This window comes from Anas platyrhynchos, chromosome 10 (assembly GCF_047663525.1).
Source record: "Anas platyrhynchos isolate ZD024472 breed Pekin duck chromosome 10, IASCAAS_PekinDuck_T2T, whole genome shotgun sequence".
Lineage (NCBI taxonomy): Eukaryota > Metazoa > Chordata > Aves > Anseriformes > Anatidae > Anas > Anas platyrhynchos.
In genome coordinates, this window is record NC_092596.1 from 14,151,996 (window position 1) to 14,164,110 (window position 12,115).

The 12,115-nt window shown below is 48.7% G+C and overlaps 1 protein-coding gene across 1 annotated transcript; it reads left to right on the plus strand.

Annotated features, from left to right (window-relative positions):
- The first annotated feature begins 589 nt into the window (after positions 1–589).
- Positions 590–11,875, plus strand: PRPS1 (phosphoribosyl pyrophosphate synthetase 1). The gene is made up of 7 exons (XM_027465168.3): positions 590–931; positions 2,704–2,887; positions 3,229–3,327; positions 5,081–5,205; positions 6,885–7,058; positions 7,350–7,509; positions 9,827–11,875. The coding sequence occupies exons 1-7, from the start codon at positions 810–812 to the stop codon at positions 9,917–9,919; spliced, it is 957 nt and encodes a 318-aa protein (XP_027320969.1). The 5' UTR covers positions 590–809; the 3' UTR covers positions 9,920–11,875.
- The last annotated feature ends 240 nt before the right edge of the window (positions 11,876–12,115 follow it).

The following is a 12,115-nucleotide window of genomic DNA, read 5'->3' on the forward strand; positions in this document are numbered from 1 at the left end:
AAAAAACCTTCAGAAATTAAACAGTTTATTAAAATGGCACCCATGGGTCTTAACACTGATGCATAAAACAGAAAAAACACATCTCTTTATTTGCAATTCGGGGCATCCACCATCACTGTGACTTTTTATGTCTCTAAACGGGCGCAGAGGGCCCTGGGCCAGGCCGGGCGCCGGGGGCCATTTTCTCGCCCCCCCCCCCCGAGGCCGCGCTGCCATCATGGCGGCCGCGGCCCGCCCGCCAATCAGGCGGCCTCCACCCCTCCCGGCCACGTGGGGCAGCGCCGTCGGCCCGCTCCGGATGCTGCCGCGGCCGCCCCGACCAATCGGCGGAGGAGCGGGCGGGTAACAACCAATCACACGCGCTCCTCCCGCCCTTCGCCCCGCCCCCTGAGGGAGCACGCTCGCGCACAGCCCTCCTCCTCCCTCCGCCGTTGTTTAGGCGTGAGGCGGGGGGCGCCAGGCCACGCCCACCCCTCCCTTCACGCCATTGGTGCGCCGGCTGGGGGGCCCGCCCCCTTCTCCCGCTCAGCCAATGGGAAGCGCGCTAGGGCGGGGCTGGGTGGGCGGGCAGGCTATAAAAGGGCCGCGCGGCTGGCGGGAAGGGGTAAGATGGCGGAGTAGCCGCGGCCGGCGTGGCTTGCGCTCCGTGTGCCGCGTCCGCGGGCAGCAGCCGGGTGGATCCCCGCGCCGCAGCGGGCCGCGGTGCGAGGCGGAGCGGGGCGCAGGAGGAGGAGGAGAGGAAGAGGAGGGAGGTGGAGGAGAAGGGAAAGGAGGAGGGCAGCGCCCCCCCCGCAGCCACCGCCGCCGCCATGCCCAACATCAAGATCTTCAGCGGGAGCTCGCACCAGGACCTGTCGCAGAAGATCGCCGACCGCCTGGGCCTGGAGCTGGGCAAGGTGGTCACCAAGAAGTTCAGCAACCAGGAGACATGGTGAGGCGGGGGCGGGGGGGCGGACTACAGCTCCCGACAGCCCCCGCGGGCGGCGCGGCGTTGGGGCCTCGCGCGGGCGGCGCGCGGGGGCTGCTGGGAGTTGTAGTGCGCGGGGGGGGGGCGAACACGGGCGGGCCCCGGGGCTGGGCCTTGAGGGGGGCTCGGGTGGGCTCTGCCCCATGGGGGGGGGGGGGCAGCCAGCACCTGACAGGCCCTGCGTGGGGCCTGCCCCTGCTGGGGAGCCGGGGTCTGGTTTCATCTCTGCCTTTTGCTACCAAAATCCCGCTTAAAATTAGAAGGGGGAGGCAAAAAGGAATATAAAATTCTGAAACCCGCGTGTGGAAATCGCAGTCAGCCTGTACGCACTGCCCGCAGCGTGCCACAGACAGCCCTCGGTGCCTGCCCTAACCCCCTCCTCGCCTTTGCAGTCCATGTGGTTTTTTGCAGGATAAGGGAAATGCAGAAGCTGTGTCCCCATTGCACGGGGATTGATTGTAACCCCAGGCTTAAAAAGCAGTGCGAGGAGCTGTAAAAAGAGCGGGGTTATGATTTACAGCAGGTGCCGCTGTGCTTCTCATCATGTTTCTGAACTGCCCATACCCGTTCCTGGTGACCAGCCAGCAGGTTTTTGTGTGATCTAATGGGGCCTGTAAAGATCTGATAGATACCTTACCTTAAAAACTGCATAGCCACATCTTGCCTGAAAAAAATGAAATTATTTTATTGGAATGGTCCAGGGGTAATTTTGAACTTGGAACCAGCAGTGTGCTGGTGGAAATGGAGCAGCAAGACCCTAAAGGCCACGTGGTCAGCAAAACCGTGTTGAAGGGGAGATGAGAGAATAAAATAAAAGATCTACCCTAAGGTGCTGTAAAATTGAAGCCATTAGGAGTGCGTTGGGCAATCATCTGCCCACTTGCTCGTAGTTTGGTGTGGCAGCGAGCTGCAGGATGGCTCAGCATCTCCAGCACAAGGAGAAACTGTGCAAGGACTTTGTCTTCCCTAGGGTGCCTCCTGGTGCCTTCCAGATCCGTGCTAGGCTTCCCCAAACTCCAGTGTCGCAGTGTTTGGTAGTTAATCTGGTCCTACAAAAGGCCTTATCCAGCATTTCTCTGTAGGAAGCCTCAGAGCTCAGGCTGCCGCTTGCTTTCCAGCTCTGCCTTTGGCGCAGGTGTCTTGGAACAGGCACTGGAGCTGGCAGTTTGCTGCTGGCAAACAGGACCTTTGGCTTGTATTCAGTCCCCTCATCAGCTGGGATTAGTGTGCATTACATCCAGGAGGAAATTAACCCCAAAAGCCTTTCCAAAGTGAAAAGCTTGAGGGCTTCTCTGTTCAAGCCAGTGAATAGCTGTTATGACTCTAAATCTAATAATCTGCTGCAGCATAGCTGCTTTTGGAGCTTGGCTCGGCTTTCCCTGCTGGCTGGCCGTCATCCCCGCTTCCTTTATGCGCTGCTGCTTTTAGCAGGGCTGGTTGTACTTCTGTGATTCGGAGGGATGAGGGCTGTTTGAGGGTGTTTACATGCTCAGCTTGTGCTGAGCTCGAAAGTACAGGCTGAGCACTTCTAGCCTTACTGAACCATTAAATTTGAGCGGTGAGTGATGTGGAATGGCCACTGAGCAAATAAACAACAGCGTTGGTGCTGGGCACCATTGATGATAGCACATCGGCACCCACACCCCCTTGGGAATGCAGCCCCCTGGTCGCTCTGCAGATGTGCAATGGCTGGTTTTAATTTCTATTTGGATTCTTCTTTCCCCATCTGTCTCCAGCGTGGAAATAGGCGAGAGCGTACGTGGGGAGGACGTCTACATTGTGCAGAGTGGCTGTGGTGAAATCAATGACAATCTGATGGAGCTTCTTATCATGATAAATGCCTGTAAGATCGCCTCAGCCAGCAGAGTCACAGCTGTCATACCCTGCTTCCCTTATGCTCGGCAGGACAAAAAGGACAAGGTAAGGGATTAGATAAAGGTTTCTGCCTGGGGAGATGCGTGTATGCATCGAAAATCCTGACTGCCCGGCAGGTTTAAATCAAGTTGAATATGTAGAAGAACAGATAAGTTACTTTCCCTTACTTGAACCTAAGGGCTTCAGACTGCAAATTCACCTTTTCATAAAGATGCAGTTCTGCTTGAAAATACACCAACCTGTAATCACTGGCTGATGAGAAGGTGCAATGTTAATGAGTACTTCCTTCAGTACTGCTTGTGAATCATTGCCTAGAGGTGGAAGGCTGACATCTTGATGAAGGAGTTGAACTTGTCTTAAATGCTGTTTTTTTTTTCCTGTACTAGAGCCGAGCTCCCATCTCTGCCAAGCTGGTTGCAAACATGCTGTCTGTGGCAGGTGCAGATCACATAATCACCATGGACCTGCATGCATCTCAGATTCAGGTAGGAGCTGAAATCAGAAGTGCTTATCTGCTCTGTCTGAGCCTGCTTGCTGCCTTGCAGGCTTTCTAGTGATCTTTTTTTTAGCTGCAACAGCAATCAGGACTGGAAGGGACTTGCAGGGACAGTTAGGGTACAGGGAGGTGAGCAACAGGTTCATCTGTAAATAAAATCACAGCTGTTCCTATCAGCCTAGGCAGAATGAGCCCTGTGTGAGTGAATGTTGGGAGGTAAATGATGTGTGCAGCTTTGTCCCCATACCGTGACACCGTGTACTCAACTGGTCCTTTGAAGGATTTGAGATGGAGAATGGCTTTATCCAGAGTGTTCTTGAACAGTGAGCATTGCGTCTCATGCTTAGTTGTCAGGGAGATGGGAGTGTTCCTGTCAGTGAGTGGCAGTACTGCTGCCCTGGGCGTAGTGACCTTCCAGGTGAGCAGCTTGTGAGGGTTCAGTTGTCCAGGGCAGTGATCCCATGGTTTGCTACTGGTTAGATGGGCAATGCTGCTTGTACCCATTCACTTCTACCCCTCCTCTTACGTTGGCTTCAGTCCTCTCCCAAGCCGCCAATGAAATGAAAGTTATTCATGGGTTTTGCTGGATTAGTGAACCAAGTCGTTCCCTGGATTAAGGAACCAAGTGGTAGTGAACGAAGCAGCTGAAACCTTGACCAGGTCCTGCTCTGGCACAGCAAGAGATGCACCAAGCTGAGGCAGGACAGCAGGCTGGTAAGTTGGTAGGCCTGTCTTTCTGCCTTGAGTGAGCTCTGAGACCAAGAAGCCAAAATCATTGCAGCTGGGTGGATGTGGCAAAGGGGAGGATACCTGATACATAACTGCGTTGCCACAAACATTTTGAGTCCAGAGAGGTCAGGTGTCAGCTGCCTGGTGAAGTAGGTGGGCTTGCTGTCACAGTTGAAAATGCAGCCATTCGTACTTCAGTATAAATCATTCTGCTATAATTTGCCCAGAAACATTTTGTCTCAGATGGAAAGATCTATGAGAGCACAGCTGAGATTTTGGGAAAGCTGATGAAATAGAAGAGCAGAGCCCAAGGTGGTATTTCTCTTCCCTACGAGGCTTGGAGCTGTGATGTGTGCCACAGGGTTCACCATCAGCAGTGGTGAGGTTCAGTTAAATAACTGGTTTTGTGTAGATGAGTGTCCTGCTGGGTTGCTGCACCCCGAAGGAATGATGGTGGGAAGGATCTGCCCTGCACCTCACATGTAAGGCCTGTTTTGCTAGGCACTCCTTCCCACTCTCCTGCCCATTGCTCCCTGTCCGGGATTAACTTACTGGCTTTTAGTGACCTTTGAGGTTTACCTGGAGGAGTCTGCTGGGTCAGTGTGGAGTTGTGTAACCAGCTGCAGGAGTTTAGAAACAGATGTTACTCAAGGTTTTTTCAGAGGTTTACGGTAGATACAAACAGGGTAGGTAATAAGCTGTAGAGATTGACTTTGTAAACAGGCAGCTAGGCTATGGAAAAGAGTGTTTGTTGGTTTTCTGCACCACTTGGGATAGAACTAGGTCTGTGTTGTAGAAGTGTCAGATGTAAAGGGCTATGTGTGCTGCTAAACTGGCTCCAGTCATACATTACTGTACTGTGTGTCCCAAAGGCTCCTGCTATTCATTAAAGGAAGTAGGAAGGAAAGCTGGAAGTGCTGTGGAAAGGTGGCTGTGGCTGATGATACAGAAGTTGTCTTCTGTTTTGGGGATGTGACCTTCAGCTACATCTGTTCCTGGTGTCTTCCTTGCAGGGCTTTTTTGATATCCCTGTTGATAACTTGTATGCTGAGCCTGCTGTACTGAAATGGATCAAAGAGAACATCCCGGAGTGGAAGAACTGCACCATCGTCTCACCAGATGCTGGTGGAGCCAAGAGGTAAGCTGTCAGACAGTATCTCCTGCAGTTCCTGAGGGTGCCTGTAACTAGCTGCAGCCTTATTCTCAAGGCACGTGTTTACCTCTGCCAGTCCGCCCCAGCTAGGGAAGAGAGGTCAAATGCTCTTCCTGGGGAATATTTTGAAGGTTTCTTGCTATTCAGTTTTCTGCATAGCCCTTCTAGACAAACATGTGCATAGGCAGGAATTGGGCAATGACTACATCCGTTGGACTAAAACTATTTTTAGTAGAAGGGGAATTGTGCAAGTTAAAGGGAGGGAATCATGTAGCTCATCTGCCTATGCGAAGATGAGGTTACCCCTGCTGGTTAATGAAGCCTTTTGATCTAGGCTGTTCTCTGCAGTGTTGAGCTTAGTCTAGTGAAGCATTTTCGTGCTTTATTGCTCTTAATTTGAATTGCTTGCTGTGACTTCAGCCTGCTGCTGCTCTTCCTGAGAGCAAAGATAATAGATGGTTACTTTCTTAAGAGCAGCAGCATATGGTACAGCACATCCCTGCTTTGATGGTCTGATAATCTACCATCTTCATGCAGATGAACACCACACTTTGTGGGCAATTTGGAATGCTCTCAGGTGCTTATTAGGAGAAACTGGGGCTGATTCTTGATGCTTCTGTGTAATGGCTCCATGTGAGCAGACAGCCAAGGGAAGCAGATGCGTTCTTTAATCCAGGGTACTGTTACACCAAAATGGTTCCTGATTCACGTACCTCAGAGTGATTTAAGTTGCCTGTCACAGCCAAGCAATATGACTGCTGTAGAGCAGTGCATGCCTTCCTGTAGCTTTGTTGTGGTCCGTGCATTAGACACAACCTCTTGTTGTGTAATGCAGTATGTGGAGTGCCAAGTCAGCCAGCTATAATCTGACTCCTAAAGACGTCTTCAAAAGCCCCTTAAGCTGAAATGCGATGCTCTTGGGTGGTGTGGTATTTTATGGAGGTGCTGCAGAACTAAATACTGTAGTAAAGAGTTGAGTTTGTCTTGCACAGGACTACCAGGACAATGAGTCTGATCTACTGAGGATGGGAACCTGCTCATAAGTATAGAATTTCTCAGTGCATTTTGCTCATTACCATTAATGCTTTTAAACTTCTGCTATTCATCAGTATCAATATATTATGTTTGGGTCCCTCCTAGAAGGTTTTTTGTGGTCTCTTCAACAAAAGTAAATGGTGGTGGACTTGCTTCTATTGGGTGTGTACTCTGCCACTGCCCTTGTGCTAGTGTCTATGCCTTTGGCCCCGTGACAATTGAGTGCTTATATGAGCACAAGTAGTTCCCTGTCTTAACACAACTTCAGCTGTTCCAGTGAAGTTTTATAAAGATGACAAGTTGCCAAGAATTCTGGTTGCTTGAGGTTTGCCAAACCTGCTAGCTAAGGTTTGTTTTGAGCTTTAGATGCCAATTAATTTGCAGTGGTCAGGATGAAGACTGTTCTACTAGTTGCTGTTATCAGGAAAGATTAAATCAAAGATTTCTTTGGAAGTGCTCGAGGAGAAGCCAAGGCGGCAGAGTTGTCTTCTATGACCTGCTCGAGACCAGTTAGCAGATGTGTTGACAGCTTCTTTTATGGCAGTCTTAGTGCTTAATAGTTTTAGCAGAGATTTGACTAAAGCTATTGTGTGGAGTTAAGTGTGGTTTGGGAACTGTTCTCTCTTCAGAGTGACCTCCATTGCAGATCGGTTGAATGTAGACTTCGCCCTCATTCACAAGGAGCGCAAGAAGGCCAACGAGGTGGACCGCATGGTGCTGGTGGGTGATGTGAAGGACAGAGTGGCCATTCTGGTAGATGACATGGCAGACACGTGTGGCACCATCTGTCATGCTGCAGACAAGTGAGTAAGGCTGACTGATACGTTCCTAAATGAAAAAACTGTTGTTAATGATCACTAACGAATTGATCAGATTATTTGCACGTGGAGTTTCACAAGGTAGTGGAGTTCCTTGATTACTGATCTAATTTCATCCATGATAAATAAAAAGTCTAGCTTAACTTTTTACTGTATAAACAGCTGATCAGTAACTGACTGGATGGGGAATATCAAAGGTAGTCTGTCCCCTAAGCATAAGGTACTTACTTTAATACTGGTTAAAAAATTCTCATCTTTCTTTTTCCTCCCTCATAGGCTTGTGTCAGCTGGAGCCACCAAAGTGTATGCCATCTTAACTCATGGTATCTTTTCTGGGCCAGCAATATCTCGGATCAACAACGCCTGTTTTGAGGCAGTTGTAGTCACAAACACAATACCCCAGGAGGACAAGATGAAGCAGTGCCCTAAAATCCAGGTGAGTGTCTCATTTCTCTTCTGTCACTCCTTGGGGATGGTAGAACTTGTCTGTCCCCTTGTTGGTGGGGAAACCTTGTAATACTGTCCAGTGCTCACAGCAGTGTTACCAGACTATAGTTTCAGTGGCAGAGCTGGCCAGTCCTTGTGTTCTTATTGCTGCATGACAGCAGACCTAGTCGACTGATAAAATACACCTCCTTATCCAGGTAGTCTTAAAAGTTTAAGTCATTTTTTCCAGCGTTTGTCTTACCTAGTTCAAATCACTGATTGAGTAGTGGACCATCCTGTAAGCAAGCAGTTGTCACTCCAGAGTGTAAGGACATGTGCTGATGACACACAGCATGCAAGCAGAAGTAGGTAGGGATTTCTGAAGCCAGTAATGATGCCAGCTCCAGTTGTGAAATAACCTAGGTGAGACCCTTTAGAGCAGGAGGGTGTAAGCCTTATTTTTCCTCACAAAAACTTCAAAAAATGTCCAGAAGGATTTCTGCTCTCTGTGAGAAGTCTGGTTCTTGCCTTTCCTGATGCCCTTGGAAGATCAGAGAAGCTACTGAATTTATAACAGCAAGCGCAGGGAAGCATAATTTCAAAGGATGTGACTACATGAAACACTGTCTTGTACTTGTGAGCCTATGCACAATCCTTTAAGCAGATCTCTTTTATCTGGATGTCCTTTTTGTGACAAGACCTTTTGGGAAGGAAGTAGGCCTGATCTGGGGGAGCTGTCTGGTGGTAATAACTGAGTGGCCTGAAGAGGGAGCACAGTGTCAGTCCGTGTGTGTGTCCTGCTGGTTTCTCTAAGGTGACAACTCCACAGGGCATGGCTCAGATAAGAGCCAAAGATAAACAGAAGCACTTTGCCATCCATATCAAAGCAAGCAGCCAATTTCTTGATGCTCGTTTTGTATCTTGGGTTTTCTATTTAGGAAGAGTACTGTGGCATTTTGTTTCTGAAGCTGGGGCTAACTTTCCTGGAAGAAAAAAAAATTGGCTGTGGATCTTGAGCTAGGCACAACTTGAGGATTTTCTGTGTGAACAGGCAGCTGGAAGATGCAGCTTTACCTGAGCATTCAGACATTAAGAGGTTTGTCAGAAGCTTAAGGTACTGCTGTAGCATACACACAGTCAAGGACATCCTAAGTGTTGACTTCACAGTGCAGATACGTAGGACAAAGGCATTTGGAGAATTTCTGGGAGGTCCTGCTCATCACCAAGTCTGAAAAGCAAATGGGACTGCTAATGCTCAGCTAGTACTGCGCTGTAGGTGTAGCAGGCTGCCCAGTACCCAGAGTTCTGGTGAAAAGAAAGCTCAACTGGTTGAGTCTGCAGGGAATTTTAAGCTGGTTTCAGAAGCAAATTACAAGCTGATTGCAAACTTAATCAGCACTAACTTCTGGGTGATGCTCCTGCAGCTGAACACATCTAAAAGATACCTGATGCTTTGACTTCGCTGCATGCTAACAGTTAACATAGGCAAAATACACCATGGCTAATCAGTATGTAAATAGCTGTAGCCAAAGATTGCAGTGGAGTTGCTTTACAGGCTCTTACTTACACCTCACTCTTAGGCTAACATCTCATGTTTGGTGTTGAGAAATACAGAAGCACAGGAGTTGTAAGTCCCATGGTGTCTGCCTTTGCAGTTCCGAGGTTTCCTCCTTCTTAGGAGGCAAACTATCCAGGAGAAAGAAACTTAAATACCAATTTCACTTAATTCATGCACTGTGACTGTGGTGCTTAGTGAGGGACTGCATTATAGTGAAAGGTGTTGGTGCTGGGGTTCAGAGATAGTTTTACTGAGTTTACTGAGACTTGACTTTTTTTTCCCCTCCTGTTAACTGGTTTACCCCACCAGGTGGAGCCAGCGCAGTGACTTGGTATTGGGAGCACAGTAGCTTCACCTCTGATTTAAAAGAAAAAAGACTTCTAGCAGTGATGATAAAGCCTCATGACTCAAGAGAAGCAATCTGGTGGTGCTGTAGACTGCCTGAACTCCTCTGCAGTCTACACAAAATAAGATAGTCCTAGGGTAAACAGACTAGGGTAAAAGGTTTCTAGGGAGTTTCAGCAAAGAAAGGTGACAACAGACTGTCATCTTGATGAAGATCAGCAGCAAGGTATTTCTTGCAGTAGCACAGCTATGGGGCAATACAGAACAAGTCCCTGTCCTGTGTAGAACTAATTTTTCTACATCTGGCATGTTACAGATTCAGGGTAATGAGTTTGCTTTTGGAGTTCTTCCTGACATACTGGCTATTCTCACAGGCTTCCTGTGTCTTCTCAGTGACCCTGCTACATCTTTCTTTCCCCTCCAGGTGATTGACATCTCAATGATCCTCGCGGAGGCCATCAGGAGGACTCATAATGGGGAATCTGTCTCCTACCTATTCAGCCATGTCCCTTTATAACAACAGATGCCAGCTGCTGCTTGTATGGCTTTTTTTTAAACCAAAAGTTGTTCAGCTTGTTGTAAAGTTCAGTAGAAGACTCTGCTTGTTCCAGTGCAGTTCTCCACAGCTCCTCCTGCTTAAGTCAGGCTTACTGGCTCTGACCCCAACACGGGGAGGCTGGGGGGGAAGCTCATCTCTGTAACACTCCAACTCCACCAGCAACCCTGTGCATTGGGGCTCGTCAGTAGCGTTGACTCAATACTGCAGATCTGTGGAGAGCAGGACTGACACATGGCTAATTGCCACAATTATTTTTTTGGGGGGGTGGGGGGGAGAGGGTTTGTCTGTGAGCAGGGTTAGGTAAGCACACCCTGAATTGTTTGGGAAGTAGATCTCCCTAGGACATGTTGGTTTGGATCTACAGCAAGAGCCCAAGAGACTGCTTTGACTCTTACCACTCTACACGTGACAGAAGCCCTTGAAGAGGGACGAGGAAGGCTTGTGTCTTGGCCAAGCTTGACCCTAGGTGGAGCCCTGGGGACACCTGGAAGGTGGTTCTGCTACAGCTTCCTCCTTCGAAATGGAAGGAGGTGAGTGTAGCTTGCGAACTTGAGTTCATCTTAATTGATGAAGAAATGAAATGTTCTTTAACATGCTACACGGCAAAATGGTGAGAGCCTGGTGTGTGCAGTGCTGTCTTGCTGCGTTACCTTAGTGGTGAAGGTGCATCCTGGGCAGGTGTTCTTCTCCCTCTTACGCTGAGGATGCCTGGTGGTTGTGGGCTTTAGTTTTTAGGGTAGACTAAAACCAGTTCCTCAATTTCACAAGTTCCCATTAGCCTTGCTCGTGACTAAAGGACTGCTGTCATGTACTTTATAGCTGCACCTTGATGTGCTGTGCAAATGTACCTTGATCCTTTTTTACCAGTATACCAGTGAACTGAGCCTCTTCACCCCACAGAAGCCTGGCGTTGCATTTAGCAAGTGCCTGCTTAGATGCTAGGGTGACCGAATAGGCAACAGCTTTGTGTTCAGCTGTCTTAAGCTCTGCCTGCAATCCTGCTGTCCCGCAAGTTACTGATGCGCTGGTTGCTTGTCCTGGTCACTAATTACTTGCCTTGTGTGCATTGCTCTTTGTAAAAGATCCTAAACCTGGGAGGATGGGAGGCTGCAGGCCTGAAGAAGCCCTCAGGGTTGCTCTGATGCTGTGGAGTGCTTATGGCAGTGGGTTGAAGAGGCTTGTGATACACAGTACTGGGAAAACTGCTGATCTAAAACCAATCTGGCAGGCAGCAAAATGCCTGAAAGAGAAATACCAAAACTAGAGCTGGCTGAGGCTCTTGGATGTAAAAATAAGGCTCATCCAAAACTTGGATGCGTAGTAGCTGTACCAGACAATCTTAAAGTAAACTGCTAAATCTCTCCTGGACTCTTACGGCGTTACAGACCGAGCTGTTTTATGCTGTGGTTTTTATAAGCACTCCTCTGATTTATTTGTGAGATGGGGAAGGGAAAAAGGGAACAGAAGGAACTTGAAATAGCTTGCTAGGGTAACTAGCAAGGCGCCGAGAGGCTGGGGGCTGGGATGTCAGTGGGATTAACTGAAAAATGTGGGTAAGACCTAGGGAAGTACTTCTTTAGCTGTGCCTTTTCATGAAGACTTCTCCCCTCTCCCTTCCTACATACCCTGTCCTGTGGCAATGTTAACACTTCTATTACAGTGTAGGGTTTTTCTTTTGTATAAGAATTGGTGTTTGTCTGGAAAGTGTGTGTCTCTTGCTTCTTTGCTTTGCATCCTGCACTGAGCTCTCCTGAGTCTGATTCCTGCCTCCTCCTTTGGAGCCCCTGCTGCCACACTGCCAATGCCCCGAGAGCCAAGAGCCAGGACATCAGAGCAGCGGTGTGAGGATTTACAGCAGCATTTGTGTTTAAACTTAAGACCTGATGAAGGAATTAAACTTTTATTTAAAAACCACGGCCTCTGCCTATAAATGCTTCCAAAAACCCTACAGAGATGTGCATCTTCTGAACTGGGTCACTTGTAACTTTGATTGTGGAGTAATGTGGTTTGGAACGAACCTTGGCAGGTCATCTGGTTTAACAGCAGGGCTGACTGTGAGGTGGTTCAGCTTTCCTGTGCTTGCGTTGCATGGAATAAAAAAATGCTTAGGACCAAGCTACTTCTGGTGGCTTTTATCTGTAATCTTACAGCCTT